The sequence below is a fragment of the Perca flavescens genome, chromosome 16 (assembly GCF_004354835.1).
Source record: "Perca flavescens isolate YP-PL-M2 chromosome 16, PFLA_1.0, whole genome shotgun sequence".
Lineage (NCBI taxonomy): Eukaryota > Metazoa > Chordata > Actinopteri > Perciformes > Percidae > Perca > Perca flavescens.
In genome coordinates, this window is record NC_041346.1 from 15,072,539 (window position 1) to 15,093,275 (window position 20,737).

General features: G+C 42.4%; 2 protein-coding genes across 3 annotated transcripts in view; both read left to right on the plus strand.

The window, feature by feature from the left end:
- The window catches only part of atp2a2b (ATPase sarcoplasmic/endoplasmic reticulum Ca2+ transporting 2b), a 37,360-nt gene extending 23,816 nt beyond the window's left edge, over positions 1 to 13,544 (plus strand). The window contains exons 8-24 of one of the 2 annotated variants that reach the window (XM_028601918.1): positions 1,053 to 1,208; positions 1,368 to 1,509; positions 1,681 to 1,847; positions 4,739 to 4,827; positions 5,068 to 5,170; positions 5,295 to 5,426; positions 5,566 to 5,685; positions 6,018 to 6,236; positions 6,413 to 6,536; positions 6,773 to 6,984; positions 7,224 to 7,444; positions 7,606 to 7,808; positions 8,459 to 8,544; positions 8,654 to 8,787; positions 9,118 to 9,235; positions 9,443 to 9,563; positions 12,541 to 13,544. In XM_028601918.1, coding sequence (XP_028457719.1) covers positions 1,053 to 1,208; positions 1,368 to 1,509; positions 1,681 to 1,847; positions 4,739 to 4,827; positions 5,068 to 5,170; positions 5,295 to 5,426; positions 5,566 to 5,685; positions 6,018 to 6,236; positions 6,413 to 6,536; positions 6,773 to 6,984; positions 7,224 to 7,444; positions 7,606 to 7,808; positions 8,459 to 8,544; positions 8,654 to 8,787; positions 9,118 to 9,235; positions 9,443 to 9,563; positions 12,541 to 12,554 — 2,361 coding nt within the window. In that variant the 3' untranslated portion in view covers positions 12,555 to 13,544. Of the gene's footprint in view, positions 1 to 1,052; positions 1,209 to 1,367; positions 1,510 to 1,680; positions 1,848 to 4,738; positions 4,828 to 5,067; positions 5,171 to 5,294; positions 5,427 to 5,565; positions 5,686 to 6,017; positions 6,237 to 6,412; positions 6,537 to 6,772; positions 6,985 to 7,223; positions 7,445 to 7,605; positions 7,809 to 8,458; positions 8,545 to 8,653; positions 8,788 to 9,117; positions 9,236 to 9,442; positions 10,962 to 12,540 lie in introns of those variants that run through there. The other variant, XM_028601917.1, reaches the window with a different exon arrangement.
- A 756-nt stretch (positions 13,545 to 14,300) lies between these two features.
- LOC114571110 (breakpoint cluster region protein) overlaps positions 14,301 to 20,737 on the plus strand; it is an 83,453-nt gene continuing 77,016 nt past the window's right edge. The window contains exon 1 of the mRNA XM_028601916.1: positions 14,301 to 16,826. Within this exon, the coding sequence (XP_028457717.1) occupies positions 15,203 to 16,826 (1,624 nt within the window). The 5' untranslated portion in view covers positions 14,301 to 15,202. The remainder of the gene's footprint in view (positions 16,827 to 20,737) is intronic.

Consider the following 20,737-nt stretch of genomic DNA (forward strand, 5'->3'; position numbering starts at 1 on the left):
TGAGTGACTCACAAGCTCATTTTAGTCTGTTGAGTAATATTTTACACTTTTTAGTATCTGACTACACCTATTAAGGCAACAGTGTTCTGCTGTCATCCTACTACTCATCCTCCTGGTTTTTTTATGCTACCATCCCTCTTCACATCACATGGCACTTTTGGAAAATAATAAATTATCCATTTATATTTTTACTTTATCCATCTCATACATGCAAGAGAACATACAATAACCGTGCATGACTAAACAGCTGAAGTGCTCATTCATCTACAATTACATTCCATTTGTCTACAAAAGAAATAGTCACATTTGCTTCTATGGCAGCTACCACTGTTTCTAAAATCTGTTTAGGAGCGCGATGTATTGACTGGCTGCATGTTTATACATGCTGTATGTGGAACCTCCTCTTTGTGACACATGTCTCAGAATAGTTGTTAAACTGGTTTTACCCCTATGCCCAGAAGCATAATTAAAGGGCATATCTATTATTTTAAATGTATTTTTAGGTTTTTGTGTGACTGTAATGCTGGGGACGCCATATTAATTTGGATCTTAAACACACAATAACCCAGACAAACCGATCAAAGCAGCAGTAGACCAGCAATTCCTGTTTTCTGCGAGGCAAAATTAATAAAATGTTATCAAAGGAGTCTGGTGATTTTAAAGTGGGTGATAAGTACTGCTGTGGACAGGGGTAGGGTAGCAGAAAAACATATATTTTAACCACCTAAATCTGTATCCGTTTAAGTGTACGCTATATTCAGAATATTTCCACCGACTATGGATAAGTACCTCATACAAACCCACTTCAAAAACATAACATTCAGTTATTCCCAAATTTCGCACAGTTAACGTTGACTCAGCTAATGCTAACATTCACATTATTCATAACCTTATTGATTAGGTTACTGGGGTAACCTACGTCACTACTTTTTGCCAACGGCTGACTCTGCATTTCTATTTGAAAAACCCGAAAAGGATGCAAATGGAGTCGACCTTTTTAATGTGTAATATGTTTTGCTTTCTACTCCTTGCTTTTCACTTCTCCTCCATAGGGAACCAACATTGCAGCTGGTAAGGCTATTGGTGTGGTGGTGGCCACTGGCGGCGCCACAGAGATTGGCAAAATCCGAGATGAGATGGCAGCAACGGAGCAGGAGCGCACACCACTGCAGCAGAAGCTGGATGAGTTTGGACAGCAACTATCAAAGGTAATTTGTTAAGTTACTTTTATTCTCTCATTCTGTTTTTCTTTTTATTACAAAACAAAAACAACCTCAGCTATTTCTGTTTGAAAAAAATGTGTTATGTTGATTTCAGTTAAGTGTTGCTATGATCTTTAAATGTAAACTAATGTTGTATGATTCAAGGTTATTACACTGATCTGCATTGCTGTGTGGATTATCAATATTGGACATTTCAATGATCCTGTCCACGGAGGCTCCTGGATCCGAGGTGCTGTCTACTACTTCAAGATTGCTGTGGCTCTGGCAGTTGCTGCTATCCCTGAGGGTAAGCTGGGGAGCCACACATGCAGCTTTTCCCTTGACATGATTGTTGCTCTGAGAGGTTCCAATGCTGTGCCATTGCTACTACTACTACTCTAAATTCTGTAACTGCTTATCTCCTCTACCATAGGTCCTAATTCTCTTTTCCTCTGGTTCTGTTGCAATTTGTCTCCAGGTCTGCCTGCTGTCATCACTACTTGCCTGGCTTTAGGAACACGGCGCATGGCCAAGAAGAATGCCATTGTCCGCAGTTTGCCGTCTGTGGAGACCCTTGGCTGTACATCTGTCATCTGCTCTGACAAGACCGGCACGCTGACCACCAATCAGATGTCTGTGTGCAGGGTAAGAGAAGAGTAAACAGTGGCAGAGAGAGAGGAAAGAAGCCTGACTTTCTTGGGAGTTATTCATAAATGTGATATAAATACACACCATGTTCTAGATGCAGAATAGAATTGCATTTTTTTATTAAAATGGATTTTGATGGGGCCAACCGAGCCAGCTGAGTTTGGCATTCATAGTCTGTGATGTTAAACAAGAATTCACAACTTCAACAAATTATGGTTGGAGACACAAATTTCAATAAAAAAAAAAAAGGAGACATAAAATAATTATATATATATATATATATATATATATATATATATATATTATTAATAATAATAATAATAATAATAATAATAATAATAATAATAAATAACCTTGACTTAATTAATTTTCTAACAATAAAAATGTTGTCAGCCAAGTCGGTCTCAACCTTCTCATAGACAATTGAAGTGAATTGTATCTGGTTAGATGTTTCAAAGTTGAATGTTTATCTAATTTAATGGCAAACATCAAAATTTATATTCTATTTCCTCACATGCTATTTGTTGCTAATAACAACTGTCAATTAAAGGCAGCCTATTAACCTTCAACTTTCAGCTCCGTTCACTTAAAATGATGTTTACATTGTTAGCTTATCTAAGAACATTTAGACATAGTTACACTGGTTTCATAGTAACCAGTGTAAATATGTAAATAGTTACTGTGTGAGAGTGCCCGACAAAGCTACTAACTAGTTCACATTATATAAGCACAACAAAAGTCTTGTATCATTAAAGAAATCATCAATTATCAGACAGGACATGCTCAATGTGTGTTACTGGATGAGTTGATTGAAAGTGAATTGTTGATGGGGCAAGTGAGTGAAATTAGTGTTCTTTTTTAACCTTAGATAGGGATGGCATCAGGGAAAATATTTAAGTGGCACACTATAATATTTAAGCAGAAGACGCAGTGGGCCCTTTGGAGTTGAAGCTGCCAGTGATTTAAATTGAGTTATCTGTCTCTTAAAAGCTTGCCTCCGAACGTTTTCTGGACCCTGACCTAATTTTTAGGTACCAAAATTCTCGTGAAACAAAAAAATTGCATTGAAGTTGTTCAGTGAATCTGAGGATGGCATACACATGGTGTCGAAGTAGAGTTTTAACAGAACAGTTGCCATACATGGAAATAGTAATGTGTGGCTACTTTCCTGACATCTGAGAACTTTCAAGTGTGAACTTTCAACTGAGACGTAAAGAAACCGTTATGGCCTTTTTTTTGATAGTGGGGATTTATTGAGCACTAAGCACTACTGATGTTGAATGGCTAATATGGGATAATGAAGGATTTAGTTTTACACAGGTCAAGATGAAATACGATTCAAAATTACAAGTTGTGTGCATATTTATTTTTCCATTCCTTATGAGCATGAATAACTTCAGGCCATATGAACTATTATCTATTTACTGTCTATTTTAGTCTTACAAAGTACGTATGATTTCCCATTTAGTGTTGCTTTATAGCTAATTTTTTTGACATTGTATTTCTCCTTCCTGCTATGTCCCTCCATCTTTCTCAGTGCTATTCCTCAGCCCTTTATCTCGTTGGTCTTCTGTTTCCCTTCTCCTTTCTTCCCTTCTCATTTGACTCTCCTCCCCCTTCTTGTTCAGGCAGCATGCTGATCAGTATGCAGTAGTTAGTCACTTGCAGCAGAACCAGCAGTAGAGTTGCATAACTGACCTTGTGTTGAAAGATTCTTTCTCTCCCCTGTCAATTCCCTCTTCTCTTATGTCAATATTGTGTTTAAAAATTTTGAAAGGCCTCATTTTGGAAACTGTAGGATGCTATTCCTAGCTATTTGATAATCGCTGATAGACGCTTGTGCTTGACGCATGCAAATCACTCCTGTCTGAATAGGGCAGTACTAAAGTTTAGTGCCCTGAGTGAATTCAATTCTTTACTTGTTATTGTGTTTTGAATAGGACTGCCACTGACATCATCACTACTTTTGTAGTCTTGCTGGTGCCTGACGGGAGTGCAGCCATAATGCCAGCTCATCTTTTTTTTTTTTTCCTGTTATTTCTGTTTCATCCCTCATGTATCTCTGTCCTGCCCCTCTCAGTTTTGGGCAAATGTGGTGCTTTTATGTAAGAATGTGTAATGAGTGAATGCATACCCTTGATGTCTATGGTAACCGTTTGAGTGTTGTCTGACTCAAAACCTCTATTGTGTTTACCTCTTTGTTTTTTTTTCTCTTATTTGGCCTTGGTTGCTGATTTCAAAATGTCCCTGTCTTTATATAAAAATGAACTGCCTCTCATTTGCATGGGGAACCAAATATTAATATAATATGGTTGTTTTTTGTGTGTAAAAAAAATGTGTCCCTTGAACTTTTAATTGAAAAACTTTTAATCTATTTTATGACGATCCTTACTAAACCAGACACTGTAACCAGTCTCCTTACCCAAAGGTTTCGATACTCAAGGTCAAACTATTTCCGCCTTAAATTGATTCACTTTTGTACACTGTATTCATGCAGTGTGACTGCACACGGGAATTCTGTGTCTGCCTTGCTGTAAGATGACATTTATGGACCCGTTCCCACCCGAGTGCTCAGTGTCTGCTTTGGCTCACCATTTCATTATTATACTCTGCTTTATGTTCAAGTGGACTCTTGATATGAAGGTTCCTTTCCTGTGGATGGTAGTCTGCTGCCACCTGCTGGATGCTGTGTCCTTCACAATCTCTGTGTTTTTGCCCATCTTTTCTCTTGGCATTAAGACCTGAATGTATAATGGAATGGCTACAGCACTTAAAATGTGGCACAAAAATATTGTTGGAACTCTAATTTGGGCATTTACCCACAGAGTCAGCATATAGGGTGACTATTAATTTCTAATAGTTTGTCTTTACAATGTTTGTGTTTCTAGATGTTTATCGTTGATCAGGCAGAGGGTGATCACTGCTCATTAAAGGAATTCACTATCACTGGCTCCACATATGCCCCGGATGGAGAAGTGTGAGTATTCGTTCTCATACGCATGTGTGCTATAAGATGAAAATAATGTATCCATAACAAAAGAAATCTCATAACTTATAAGCTAAGGTGAACATTTATTTTGGAATGCTTTGATTTCTACCATGTGGGTCTCAACATGTTACAAATACAATACAAACCTCTTCTCCACCTTGGTTTTTCATGAAATTCTGCACAATTGGCTCACTTGTTGCTTTCTGTCTACATCGGTCTTTTGTTTAGGTTCCATGATGGCAAAACGGTCCGATGTTCCCAGTATGATGGCTTAGTGGAGCTAGCCTCTATCTGTGCTCTCTGTAATGATTCCTCATTGGACTTTAATGAGGTTGGTATTGAATCTTTTTGCAAGTTAACTGGCACATAATCCTTAAGTGCTAATGTGGCTCTGTTGACCTTACATGTTTTGTGTGATATCACCAATATGGTTTTTCATTTTTGTGTGTGTCCAGACCAAAGGTGTGTATGAAAAGGTGGGTGAGTCCACAGAGACGGCTCTCACATGCTTGGTGGAGAAGATGAACGTGTTTGATACAGATGTCAAAGGCCTGTCCAAGATTGAGAGAGCCAACGCCTGTAATTCTGTATGTAACCTTCTGTTATTCAAATTAATTTCCTTGCCATAGAAACCAATGTTCTGTCCTTTAAGAGGAAACAAACCAAATGCAGAAAGACTAACAAACTGTTAAAATGCAATTTCCATTGTGTTCCACAAATCTTTAGGTAATCAAGCAGCTGATGAAGAAAGAGTTTACACTGGAATTTTCCAGAGACAGGAAGTCCATGTCTGTGTACTGCACTGCTAATAAGGCCCGGTCCTCTGTTGGCAAGATGTTTGTAAAGGTAAGAAACACACAAATGGAGAACTTACAGTAGGATATAAATTGTCCAAGGCTGTGACATAAAAAACATGACATTACTGGTGTTGACCAGCTTTTTTCTGGAAGTCTATCCATGCTATTAAAATAAATGCTTTTCATTAACGTGATAGTACTATTACTACTGATCATCTTAGAGAGAGTCTTTTTTTCATTAAAGCATACTAGACATTTTGGAAAATTTGTTTCCCAAAAATGTTAGAAGATAAAATGTTTTGCTTGATGAAAAGGTTTGTCTTAGATACGGTTTAGTCCACCTCTTTGTATCCTCATTCTCCTGTTTGTGCTTGCTCATAGGGTGCCCCTGAGGGAGTGATTGACAGGTGCACACACATCCGTGTAGGCAGTAACAAGGTGCCCCTGACCCCTGGCATCAAGGAAAAAATACTGTCAGTGATCAGGGAATATGGAAGTGGCAGAGACACTCTGCGCTGTTTGGCTCTCGCCACCCGAGACCAGCGCATGAGCAAAGACGAGCTGGTGTTGGAGGACTCCACCCGCTTCATTGAGTATGAGGTGAGAGCCGAGCAGATTGATGTGGTCAATGGTTTCACCTAAAGCTTCTGTCTAACTTTTGGTGGCTAGGTTCCTTTTTAAGGTGTACATTGTTGGCTCTAAGTGTCTGATGGTTATAAGTGCCGATAAGCAAAGAATAATTAGAATGTTGCATCTATTTTTCTTTTATCATCCAGACTGATCTGACATTTGTTGGCTGTGTGGGCATGCTGGATCCTCCCAGGGCAGAGGTGGCAGCCTCTATTAGACTCTGCCGCCTTGCAGGCATCCGAGTAATTATGATCACTGGAGACAACAAGGGTATGTAGAGAACGTCACATCTGCTTAGAGAGAAAACTGACTCAAAACATTATAATTTTTTTTATGATGTTCATTCTAATGTGCAAGAGAACATTTAACCACTACACACACACACACACACACACACACACACACACACACACACACACACAGGAAAATGGCCACATATAGGTCTGCATACTAACTTGCATTCCAGGAAGCCCCATGAAGTAAATGCTCTCTCATTGGTATCTTAGGGACGGCAGTGGCTATCTGCAGACGTATTGGTATTTTTGGAGAGGACGATGATGTTTCCAGCATGGCATTTACTGGCCGAGAGTTTGATGATCTCTCTCCTGCTGCTCAAAGAGACGCTGTGGTCAAGGCCCGCTGCTTTGCCCGTGTCGAACCTTCACATAAATCCAAGATTGTTGAGTATCTGCAGTCCTATGATGAGATTACAGCTATGGTAAGAAAAAAGACACTCTCTGTCTATTTACCTATTCACCTGTTTGGCACCTCTGGCATGCTGATAAAACATTACTATCTACCATCAGTTGGTTTATTCTTTTTAAACATGCACAGTTTCCTCCAAAACAACATGTTCTTTTAAACTTAACCATATAAGATCAATGATATCCAATGGAAAGTTTATAATACACTGTAAAATAGTTCTTCATAATTTCCTTGTTTTCACTCTTCCTTCAGACTGGTGATGGAGTCAACGATGCTCCTGCTCTAAAGAAGGCTGAAATTGGTATTGCCATGGGCTCAGGCACAGCTGTGGCCAAGACCGCCTCTGAGATGGTGCTGGCTGATGACAACTTTTCCACCATTGTAGCTGCAGTTGAGGAAGGCAGAGCTATTTATAACAACATGAAACAGTTCATCAGATACCTCATCTCTTCAAATGTGGGCGAGGTTGTCTGGTAAGGATGACTGGTTTATACACTCAAAGATACACTCCATTCCCTGTACAACTCAATGCCTCTGAAACACACACACACACACACACACACACACATCGATCCTACTTTAACATCACACAATTTCTTTTACTCTTTCATAATCATGATACTTTTGTGTGTAGCATCTTCCTGACTGCAGCTCTGGGGTTCCCTGAAGCCCTTATCCCTGTTCAGCTGCTCTGGGTCAACCTGGTGACTGATGGTTTGCCTGCCACTGCTTTAGGCTTCAATCCACCAGACTTGGACATCATGAGTAAGCCACCACGCAACGCCCGTGAGCCCCTCATCTCTGGATGGCTCTTCTTCAGATACCTAGCCATTGGATGTAAGTGGTTGCTGTATGTGTAGTGTTTTAGTTTTTCACCTTATTGATTCAACAGCAAAGATGATCTGGCATTTAATGAGCACTACACCTAGTCTGTATCCACGACGTTCCACTTCTGGGATGTCTCCGGTGCCACAGGAAATTCCGCCGGATTTTACCGATGTCCTTTTCCTTCTGCTTTCTTTGTGTTGGAATTTTAAACTCCAGTCAATTTATGAGGACTATGGTTAACTGCCCCTCAGATCTCTGCATGGTAAATTGAGACAGCTAGACTATCTGTCCAATCTGAGTTTTCTCTTGCACGACTAAAACAACTTTTGAAAGTACACATTCCACCGAAACAAGTTTCTTCCCGAGGCTATTTGGCAGCGGCTCTGTGCTGAGCTTAGCGCCGCCAATGACAATTGTGATTGGTTTAAAGAAATGCCAATAAACCAGAGCATCCCATCCTGGAATGCTATGTGGGCTAGCCAGACCCTCCTCCGCAGCGCCTCGGAAGAGGGTCTGGCAAAGCGAGACTAATGTCCACCTAATCAATGCAAAATCTAGCAATTGGCTTGCTCAAATCTGCCACATTAGCCTGATGTGAAAGTAGTGTTAATGTAGGAAGTCACTTGAAAACGCATCATCTTTTTGGTTTGTGTCACCAGGTTATGTTGGGGCGGCAACTGTTGGTGCTGCTGCCTGGTGGTTTGTTGCTGCTGAGGATGGTCCAAGGATCACCTTTTACCAGCTGGTATGAATTGCAGCCAAACAACTACAATCATGCTAATTATGCACACTTCAACTCACTAACTTAATTGTATCTGCGGTTAGCTTTAATCTGTATTTTTTTCTTCTTATAGAGCCACTTCCTGCAGTGCAGTCCAGACAATCCAGACTTTGCAAATCTAGACTGTAAGGTGTTTGAGTCCCCTTACCCTATGACCATGGCCCTGTCAGTGCTGGTTACCATTGAGATGTGCAATGCCCTAAACAGGTTAGTTTGAGCAAGGTATTGAGCAGCAGGTCCAACATGGTCAGAAAGATTGTTTTTAGTCAGGAGAAACCAATAAAATGTCTCCAGAAAATGCTCTATGCAAGTATTTTAACTCCAGATCTTTACATTTTTCATTGTTATTCACTGCTGGCCTCATTGTTTTATTAGTACTTCTGTGTTTCATAACCCTGGTCTATATCTCCATTTCCACTTTCACACTCAACCTATGTGTAAACGTACACTGCAGTTTTTGTAAGTACTGTCTCGGAGGTCAGTGAATGTTTTTTTTGTTTTTAACAAACCTGTCAATTTGTCTTTGTTATTGCTTAGTGTGTCAGAGAACCAGTCCCTGGTGAGGATGCCTCCCTGGGACAACGTGTGGCTCCTGGGAGCCATCTGCCTCTCTATGTCTCTTCACTTCCTCATCCTCTATGTGGAGCCTCTTCCAGTGAGAACTATTTCTTTTACTTTGACACATAGAATGGGATAATGTGAAATGAGGAACGGAAGTAGTGTTGTCATGATACAATAATTATTTCTCCTGCTGTCAAATACAAAGCTAAAATGGTGATCCAGTCTGCTGTCTAAACAGTGGGATGTGTACCACGCAGACTGAACCACAGTTTGACTTTAGTTTTTGTGTGCTTTTTTTCAGATCATCTTCCAGATCACCCCTCTGAATATGACACAATGGCTGATGGTGCTCAAGATCTCACTGCCTGTTATTCTACTTGACGAGATTCTCAAGTTTGCCGCCAGGAACTACCTGGAGCCCGGTAAAGAACTGGAGAAGCCTGCCAGCTGCAAAGGCTGCTGCCTGTCTGCATGTATGGAGGGCATCTCCTGGCCCTTCGTGGCCATTTCCCTCCCTTTGGTCCTCTGGATCTACAGCACCGACACTAACATGGCCGACATGTTCTGGTCCTGACTGACTTGAGCACAACCTCGACTTTTCCATTTCCTCCCCACCCCCACCACCATCACCTCCCTCTGTCCTCTCCCTTTTCCCTCTCTGCCTTCCAACATGTGATTAGCTTGCGTGTGTGCGTGCGTGTTTGTAGAGTTAGCGCGTGTACTTGTGCGTGTGTGTGTATGAGAAGGACCAACTTTAACATGAAACGTAACAAATAATATATGTTAATATTGAAAAGTCACCTGGTTTGAGTTGGGATAGGATTTTTGAATAGGTGAGGCTTTAAATGCGAGTGTCAAAGACCATCACTCTAGTAGTTGTGTTGCTGGTTTGAAAGAAAATATACTGTTTTTTTTTTTTATTAATATTATTATTATTATTATTGTTGTCAATATTGCCTTTAAGGTTTATATTTTTAAATGATTTGGGGAATATCAGTTGTCTTATGTCACTACAGTAACAACCGCAAATAGTTTTGTTTAGCTTCCCTCTTCATGAAAAGAAAGTTAAGATATCCGAAATCAGTTGATCTGTACAGAGATTGAATTTTATGCAACTTCTTTTTTTCTAAATGACTTTGTCAATTGTTTGATCAGCGTGGCTTAGATATACCGCCTTCGTTTATTTTCTCATGTTTACCATTGTGTCTTCAGTATAAACTCAGAACTCTTTCAGAGAGGACAAGCTCCGTGTGGCAGACGAGGACTGGGAAAGGTTTGGGAGTGAACAATTGAATGCTCCGCTTAAACAAATGAAAAAGAAATCTTGAAAAACAAAGCCGCATGTCCTGTGACCAAGCATGAACTGTATGTGGTTTCTCATTTCTAATTTAATTGTATATGTCCCCCGCCCCTCAAGTATAAATTAACCTCATGGATGTATTTCCTTTTTTATTTTATTTTTTTTTTACTACAATGATTTGAAAATAAGCCAGTTTTTCTGCACTGGGCAGAGCACAGCTACCTCAATATGATAAAAAGATTTTTTGCTCATCTCTAAATGCTTTTCCTAAATGATCTTGCTAAAGCGTAACATCTGAGGTGTGCCCCTATTTGCTTGTGCAGAAAAAAAGAACAACATTTCCCTTCCCTCTTAACATGTTTAAGGATATATTTTGTTGTATTGATTTTTGACTTTCATTAACTTTATTTGTGTTTTGCTTTGGAGATGTAACTGAGTGGGGGTGATGTATGTTAATTACCATCTCCATAGCGTTTGATTCAAAGGACCGTAATAATAAAATCTGAAGAAAAATTACTAATACAGAAGGGAGTCCATATGAAATTGGATTGCAATTAAGAACCCAAAATGTTGTTTTTTTACTTCAAGAAAAAAAAAAATACTCTCATAAACCCTTTGAATCAAAGTGTTTTCTGTCTTCATTTAATACGTATATATTATATATTTAATAAGTTAAGGCCAATTGTTATCAACGTTCTTCATATTGTGTGTGTGTGTGTGTGTGTGTGTGTGTGTGTGTGTGTGTGTGTGTGTGTGTGTGTGTGTGTGTGTGTGTGTGTGTGTGTGTGTGTGTGTGTGTGTGTGTGTGTGTGTGTGTGTGTGTGTGTGTGTGTGTGTGTGTGTGTGTGTGTGTGTGTGTGTGTGTGTGTGTGTGTGTGTGTGTGTGTGTGTGTGTGTGTGTGTGTGTGTGTGTGTGTGTGTGTGTGTGTGTGTGTGTGTGTGTGTGTGTGTGTGTGTGTGTGTGTGTGTGTGTGTGTGTGTGTGTGTGTGTGTGTGTGTGTGTGTGTGTAAAAAAAAATCATTTCAGACCTATGAACGCTTCAGTGTCCTTGGCACAACATGACAGGCAAAGAGATACAGCGAAGCAGATCTTGTGAATATTTTGACTCTTACAGGCTTTAATATTTAGAGGTCTTAGTTTGTGCTGGGATTAGCACACTTTGTGGTAGTGTGAACATGCTGGATCAGAGGCCATACAGTCAACTGGACTAATCTTAGATCACTTAAGCATTATTTTGTGTGTAAATTTCCATGTGATGATTCTAAAGCATGTTTTTTGGGGTAGAAGCCTGGGTTTGTTTTAGGGCTGTCCTCGACTAAAGAAATTCTTAGTCGACTAACACTTATGATTTTGTCGACTAATCGATTAGTTGATTTAATTGACAGAGCTGTGCGCTTTGAGAGGTGGTTAAGACTAGAAAAGCACAATATAAATGTAGTTAATTAACCATCTGTAAAACAGAGTTTCTCCACAATTAATCCTGCAAAAGCACCACTTTAAATCTTGTGTTTACCATAAATGTGCTCAGAAGTTTTTTTGGAAATAAGTAATTAAGCATGAATAAGCATAAAAAAATGACTAATCGACTAAAGAAATCTTAGTCGACTAAGACCAAAACGACCGATTAGTCGACTAAGAGGTGGCAGCCCTAGTTTGTTTGCACTGAGTGTTTGTGTTCCACTTAACAACTCTGCGCTTTTCTTCCTCAATGCCTTCCATTGGCTCACCTGTCACTAGAGTGAGTATCCATTTGCTTTTTTTCACACTACTAAAATACAAATTAACTACAGTAGAATCTAATAAAACAATAGGACAGCAGAGACTTGACAGAGGAACATTCCACCATTAAATTAAGAAGCATTTTGGGGAAATGTTAATATGTAATTCATGGGTTGCCGATCCATACAAATAAAAATTGATTAGACGTTGATGTTGTCCACATGCCACTATGTTGTGAATGTCACTGTGTGCTGTTCTTTGCACCGCTCTGACACTTTCCTATATTCACAAAACCAATAAAAAAAAAGAACTATTTTAAAACTGGTCATGAAATGTTTAATAGTGTTTTTTACTAATGTAGTTTCTCTCTCCCTTTTAGGTTGGCTCTCATAAAAGCGTTGCAAATTATAAGAGTGGGCTCAGAGGCTGGAGTCGTCCTACTCTCCAGCATGTGTGCTCACTAATAAGTTCACACACCCCAGACATGACGACCAGCAGTGTACCCTTGCACAGACAAAAAAGGATGTTTTTACAGTAATAAGACCAAATACATAACTTAAAAGTGGTTGGGCTGGAAAACGGTTCCCTTTGCCCTAATGCACCACAACACACACACACTTCTTAACATACTTATACCTCTGTGTGCAGATGCTATATCAATATGACACTATTCCAGTTTTGTGTGCAGGGAAGCGTTCAATACCCTCAATGTTCCTTCTTGCATGAAGAACTTCCAACTTCCATGTTAGCTTGTCACATAGATAATCTTTAACACTGGGTTGAATGGTCTTGGCTGTACATCAGTGTACAAAACATTCATGCATGCGTTTCCAGCTGTATGTAGGCTTTGCAATTTGTATTTATAGATTCTAATGTATAATACTCTGACATTAAGATGGGTATACTATAGATATGTAAATCACTGTTTTTATTGTAACGGTTTGGGTAATTTGCACAATATTAGACATGGAAAAGTGATTCATGCTGAACTTGACCGTGCTCTACTTGAGTTTTTTAACTTTAATTTTCCCCTTTTGAAAACTACTGTAGGCCGATCACTGATCCATTTACTTTCTGATGATGTAGTCCTTTGCAATGAGGACAACAGACTAACACTTTGATTCATTGGTAATCCTGCAGTACAGCAGTGTTCTTCTGTTGCCTCTGCATTACTATTATTATTATTATTTATTATTATTATTATTATCATGCATCTTTACCAACTGCTGTAAAACTGTGATCTAAGGTGAGGGGACGTTTGCAGTCCCCTCAGCAAAACCTGGTTGAAGAACAATATTAACCATATGTAAAAAGATGATCATTATTGATTACTTAATAATGGTTGTACATGCATTACTGAGGTTGTGGTTTCAGGTAAATAAAACAATATAGTATTTGAATTGTCATTTTGCATTCTTGCATGGCCAATGTGATGTTCCAGTTTGACACAATTACAGTCATTTATAAGATTAAAAACCTCCATACCACTGGGTTAACAGTTTAGCAGAGAACTACACTGAGATTGTTTAGGTGGGGAAGTCGGCGTAAACATAGAGCAGCAGCTGTGTTTAAACTTAAAAATTAAAATCAGACATGCATACATATATTGATATATATACATATATACACTGAGTGGCAGTGTTGGGTTAAAGATTAACCGCACTCCTACATGTTCTTTAACAGCTGCTTGACAGGTACAGCCACTAGCTTTTTAAAGGGAACCCAGAAGGAGTAATATGCTGAATGTATTAATAATTGTTAATAAAAACTGTAAGATTGGGAGAGGCTGTAGCTGACTGGTTCCTAAGACATTTTGAAGGATGTTAAAATATGTGGTTATACTGTATGATCTGTAGGCTTTATAGCTGCCTGAATGTGTGACAGGACAAACCAGCCATTCTGCAGCAGCTAAAGAATAGAGCCATATGTGCCAGGTTATGCCAGAATAATTAGGCTTATAGGCTGCTTATGCAGAAGACTTTTAAAACGTAGGCCTAACATATGAAAATAAGTTTGAACAGAACATCTCATATCCAGAAAGTAAACCTGGACTAATAGGATGTGAGTGCTGCCTGCATCCTTGCTCTGTCTCTTTAACCAGCGGGCTCTCAGTCACTCTGGTCCCTCCCATTCCTGCAGCCCTCCAGTGTTGCTGGCCTGAGATGGGAGCGCACACACAGCGGCGGCACCATCACGGCCGAAAAAACGGGATAAACCTGGAAAAGAGCAGAAAAAAATAACCCATAGGTGCCGTGGGAAAAAAATGGGATAACGAAACAATTATTGTACTTAAACCGGGTCACACCGCTTGATCGCGTCCTCTGAACAACTCCGATGTTGTCTTCGCTTGTGTTTTGCGCTTTTTATCCTTTCTCCTTGAGCGCTGCTGGTACAAAGGCGCTTGGTCTGGAGCAGCACCTGGGAATACGGCCATATGAATGGGCAAGAGCGAACGGACCCGCTGCCACGGACCAACCCGGACTGGTAAACACAGACAGTGAGTAAACCTAGCGGGATTAGAACACGTTTCTTCTTTTCTTTTTTTTTTCCTCCCCGGGAGCCAGATCCCAGTGTCACCCCGCGAGGACAGATGCTGTCATTGTGTCGAGGCTGAGATTTAAAAAAAAAAAAAAGAAAAGAAAAAAAGACAAATCTTCTGAAAGTGTCCTTTCCTGGAATAATGCATGAGAAAGACAAGCGCTATTGCCCCTTTTATTCCTTTCTATGCCTCACACATTCCCAGCTATTGCTGTGGCTGAACAGCCGGGTTCTCTTGTTCAGAATGGGATGTATTGTTGCATCTGCGCAGCCCACGACAAGTGTCAGCAATTAGACTGTGTGTGTTTCTGAACCCCCCCGTTACCCGAAAGCCTGTTTTAAACACTGTCACTGCTTTCTAGCTCTAAGTGGCCATTATTGTCGATAAGGACTCTGTCGCGAACTGGACTAAAAAACTAAAAAAGGACTAACGGTGCGCCCTTGGCTTCATTCACCTAGTGTGTGTGAGCCGGGGTCGGTCACAGAAATAAATTAGGCACAATATGGTGGAGCCGGTGGGATTCACTGAGGCGTGGAAAGCGCAATTCCCGGAGTCCGAGCCCCCCAAAATGGATCTGCGATCTGTCGGAGGCATCGAGCAGGAGCTGGAGAAGTGCAAAGCGTCCATCCGGCGCCTGGAGCAGGAGGTGAACAAGGAGCGCTTCCGCATGATCTACCTGCAGACCCTCCTGGCCAAAGAGAGGAAGAGCTACGACAAGCAGCGGTGGGGCTTCAGGAAGACGCCACTGAACGAGGGCATGGACCCTGCGGCCACGCAAGGCGCCGAGTGCCAGTCCCAGCAGCCGCACATGCAGGAGACTGGTGGAGTTGGAGTAGTAGGGGTAGTTGGCGGAGGGTACGGTGGTGGTGGTGGTGGTGGGGGGGATAGGAGCCGTTATCAGCCTCTTGGAGATGGAGCCGGAAGGTCCAAACCCAGGCCTCCGCCAGCCAGGAAGTCAGCCTCCCACGGAGACGGCCTGGAGTCAGCCTTCGAGGTACCCCAGCAAGCCGAGTCCATGTCTTGTGACAACCTAGACGGCCTCTCGCCATCCAAGCAGCGAGGGGGCATCTCCGTCTCCCCTCGCAGACTCAACCTTCCTCCCCCGGACAAGGAACTGGCGCTGCCCTCTGACCCCAAGGACAAGTTGGGGATGGGACTCGGCGTGGCAGCTCTTCGATCCAACTTTGAGAGGATCAAACGGGCCAACTCTCATTCTGCGGGGGATGTAGCAAAGGGCCAGGAGAAGCAGCTGCCGCCGCCACCGCCGCCTTTCTACTCCAACATGGAATTCCACCACGAGAGAGGTCTGATCAGGGTCAACGACCGCGACGTCTCCGACAAGATCAGCTCCCTGGGCAGCCAGGCCATGCAGATGGAGCGAAAGAGATCTCTTCACTCCCTCCCGGGTAACCTGGCAACGGTGGCAGGGGAGCTGCGCGCCAGGCCTGTGTACAGAGGCCGGTCCACTGAGAGCACCTGTGGCTATGATGCAGAATATGAAGACGGGGAACCCAACCAGCGACATCCAGGGAGGGCCAACGGTGGCAAACCTCCACCCCCTCCTTGGCAGCCCTCCGAGTTCCAGGCCTACTCCAGTGTTTACGTCGGCGGGGTGATGATGGGTGAAGGTGGCGGTGGAGACGGGAGAGGCGGCGGTGGAGTCACAATGCGAGACCTCGGGGGAGGCGACGACCACCTCCTGACCTGGCCGCGCCGTTCCTACTCCCCAGGGAGCTTCGAGGATGTCGGCGGAGGCGGCGGCGGCTACACGCCGGACTGCAGCTCCAACGAGAACCTGACGTCCAGCGAGGAGGACTTCTCCTCGGGTCAGTCCAGCCACGTCTCGCCCAGTCCCACCACGGCCTTCCGCCGGCCCTTTAGAGAGAAGAGCCGCTCGCCGTCCCAAAACTCCCAGAACTCCCAGCACTCCTTTGACAGCAGCAGCCCTCCGACGCCGCAGTCCCAGAAGCGTCACCACCGGCAGCAGGGAGGCCACGTGGTCATGTCTGAAGCCACTATCGTGAGCGTTCGCAAGACCGGTCAAATCTGGCCACCTGCTGCCCATCATGACCTCGTGCCCCATGGTAGAACATCCCATGACAACAGTTTCCATGGAGACCACCTAGGTGAGTGTTTGCTGCTGTCTCTAATCTTTGTTTTGGTTGAGCGCGGGTGGCCTGGATTGCAAAGGACATCTCCGCGCACACACACACACACACACACACAAGTGTACAATAGTATGGCTGGTTGTGTGTGGAGGAATGAAAAGTGAATGAAAGCCTGAGTGAATGAGTGTAATTTAGTCATGTGTTGGCATCTATTCTTTTTGCATTTTTAAACCTCTTCTTCATGTCTTCCCTCATAAAACCACAAAGCAGCCAAATGTTGACGTCACTGATAAGATGTGTGTGCAGTGCACGCAAACGCGCAACACTTGTGTGTTCTTTGGAAGGCCTTGCGTGGGAGACCAACTAAAGATCCATCTCCGCTTATTCCTGGAATGTCAGTCGGGTGGGTGAACAATAAATGTGGTCAGTCTGGGTCGAAGCTGCAGGTCTAGCCCTTCTCAGACGACTCCTGAGGCTCTGAGTATGGAATTCCAATTACAGGTGTCTCTCTTTCTGCCTGAAACGTGACCGAGTAGAAGACAATTCCCTGAACATCAAGCTGGAACTCTTCACCAGCTTTTAGCACAGAGCAGGACAAAGGAAATCCACTCTCCAAACAATTACGTGCAGTATCCCTAACCACTTAATTGCAGCCTTTAAGCTACGGCACCTGTAATAGAACAGCAGAGCAGATAGATGTGCAGCCCGGAGCCAACTGGGCAGTGGCTGACTTGGCTGTCACAATCAAGCCCAACAACAGTGGAGTTTGTTGCTCAAAGAAGCACATTAGTAGCTGCTTAGCTTACTGTAAGTCCCTCAGTAAAGTTTCCATTGCAGAGGCCGTGCCAGCTCACAAGAAGTGAAAAACAAACACTGCCCGGGTGGTTCAAATATTTGACATCATTTTTAGTCATTGAGTGTTGTTTACCGGGGTGCGGTTAGCAGCAGTTGTGCACATTGTGCTTGTTGTCTCTCTCTCTGGGTTTCTGGTGTTGTAGTGAGTAGTGTTTCACCATAGCCTATACTGTAACAGATTTGGGGCTGGCGCCCTGCTGGACCAGACAGGCAGCCAGGTGCAGGCATCGCACGCCCGCTCCAGTGCCAGGGTGAACCGGAAAGAGGGGAAGAGGTAGTCTGAACTAGAGAGGGAACTGGAGTATTCAATGGGGGACTGAGAATACTTAAAGAGAAAGGGAGAAGGAAAGTGTTTAAGCTGAAAAGAAGATGTCCACTGTACCCGTACAATAAAGTTATAGCTAATTTAAAATGATTTGAAGCCTAATGTATAACTGTTTTGCTGTTGTAATATGTAATATGTAATGTAATATGGTGTATCAGCACTAAGGACATTACTGTCTGGGTAGCATTACTGTCTGAAACTCCACCGCTCATTGCCTAAATATTAGGGCTGCCACCTCTTAGTCGATTAGTTGACTAATCGGTCGTTTTGGTCTTAGTCGACTAAGATTTCTTTAGTCGATTAGTCATTTTTTTATGCTTATTCATGCTTAATTACTTATTTTCAAGAAACTTCTGAGCACATTTATGGTAAACACAAGATTTAAAGTGGTGCTTTTGCAGGATTAATTGTGGAGAAACTCAGTTTTACAGATGGTTAATTAACTACATTTATATTGTGCTTTTCAAGTCTTAACCACCTCTCAAAGCGCACAGCTCTGTCAATTAAATCAACTAATCGATAAGTCGACAAAATCGTATAAGTGTTAGTCGACTAAGAATATCTTTAGTCGAGGACAGCCCTACTAAATATCCTGAACAGAGAACAGGTCTCTGTGTATCTATAATTCATTTATTTGAATAGAACCACTGACACTGTATCCCTGGTGGAATCGACTCCAATGTTTTTTCCAGACAGGAATGCGATCATCAAACTACAGGATCACATCCTGTCCGGAAAACCTTCTCAGACATATTTGCAGTGAAAGCGAAAGACATCTTCCCTTTTTGAATTCCCATTCTCTCTCTGGTGAAAACCGAAGGAGCAAACTCCCATCAAATAATTAAAAGTACAGTGCTAACATTCGTAGCTCTTAACAGCAATTAAGATTGTGAAAAGTTAGCAGATAGCGAGGTCCCCTGGAAAATGGCTTGCTAATTCTCCCAGCTGCTATGTTTAGGATTATCGTTGCGCTGTCTGCTCTCTTTGTTTTAACATCTTTTCCACAACAATGAGCCCTGTGGGGAGTTAGGCGAGCTGGAAGAGCAGGGACAGAGATAGAGAATGGAGGGGGTGTGTGTGTGTGTGGGGGGGAGTTGCAGACAGCGATGCATTTAGTGGGATAATCTGGTATTTGAGCATAAGAAGTAAAAATGTTGGTTAGACACCCTGCAGAGTGGTTTTGTTTTCTGGTTGGGCTTTAAGCTGAGGGCAGACGGACGTGATGTTGGCGGCGAAGGTGATGATAACGATGAATATTGCATCATTTTGGGGTGTAGTTTCAGCCAACCACAACAGAGAGAGGATAGTACGGGAAGGAAGAGTGTGGTTTTTGGTGGGCGGCTGATGATCATAATGAAGAGTGGGACAGTGTTGGGAGGAAGACTGAGGGAGGCAGAGTGCAAGGCAGAGCTTCTCGCTTCATTGGTCAGGGATGCGGGGGCTGCAGAGAGGCACAGATGGGAAGAACTCTCCCGTTGCGTAACAGAGACACAGACTCAGGCTCACACACACACACACACACACACACACGCTTGATGTTCACTCTTATACCAGTTCTGATCTATAGTGATTAGTTCTCTTCTCTTCTCTGCATGCCAACGACAGTAGTAATTGCCTCATGGTGTGTTTTGTTTATTTAATGTTGGGGGGTTTCAGGATGAAAAGTTTCCATGCTTAGCAGAGACAAGCATGTCTTTGTAGCTCCGACAGAAATCCAAATGAGTGAAAGATTAAAATAGAGACGTCTCCCTCGAGTGTCATTCAGTGGGAAAGCGGAGACGCTTGGCAAGTTAAAGCTAGAAAAAAAAAAAAAATAGCAAAACATGTTTGGAGGCACAACTGCCAACTTTTTCATTTTTGAACCGAACAAACCCCCAAACATGTTATGCAATGTTCCGTCAAGCATTCGTGCCGAGTTAGACGGCTGAGTGACAAGTTTTTCTTACATCTCCGTGACATTTTTTAACCTGCAAGTAAACTGCTGCGAAAGTGACGAAACGCTCGTTAAATAAAGAACATGAAAATTGAAAGCAACAGAGCAATCCAAATGTTTCTCACATGGCAGGACTGTAGTTAAAGCTAGGAGGTCTGTCAGATTTGTGGAAAGATGGATTAAGATTAAAAACCGAATCCTACGCATATTACCCGCTGAAAGTTTCAGTGAGGTCAGTTCATTGAAGAAAGGGAGCTTTCACTACCTTCTGTAATGAAATGGCTGGTAACTATTTCTCCATACGCTGTTTTCCAATGATTCATCTGAAGGGAAATCTGCCTCTAAACCAGGGAATACCTGTGGCTTTGTGTCTCTGAGGGCGGGGATGCCATAGCTGGACAGACCTGAGAAAGCGTCAATGGTTGTATTGTCCACAACCTCCACCTCCCTCAGCTGGGGCCCGCTCATATTTTTAGGCAGGCACAACCAACCTCTTGCGGTGTGTGTGTGTGTGTGTGTGTGTGTGTGTGTGTGTGTGTGTGTGTGTAAGCACAGTCACTGACGGCTCGGTGTCATCGGAGGTATTTGGTGATCAAATCTGATGATGTCATGCTAAATATATTTGTGACTACATGCACTCACGCTTACTCCCTACTGTAGGAAATCCAAGTTGAGCGTGTTGCTTGTAGGGCTGCCACCTCTTAGTCGATTAGTCGACTAATCGGTCGTTTTGGTCTTAGTCGACTAAGATTTCTTTAGTTGATGAGTCATTTTTTTATGCTTATTCATGCTTAATTTAAATTTAAAGTGGTGCTT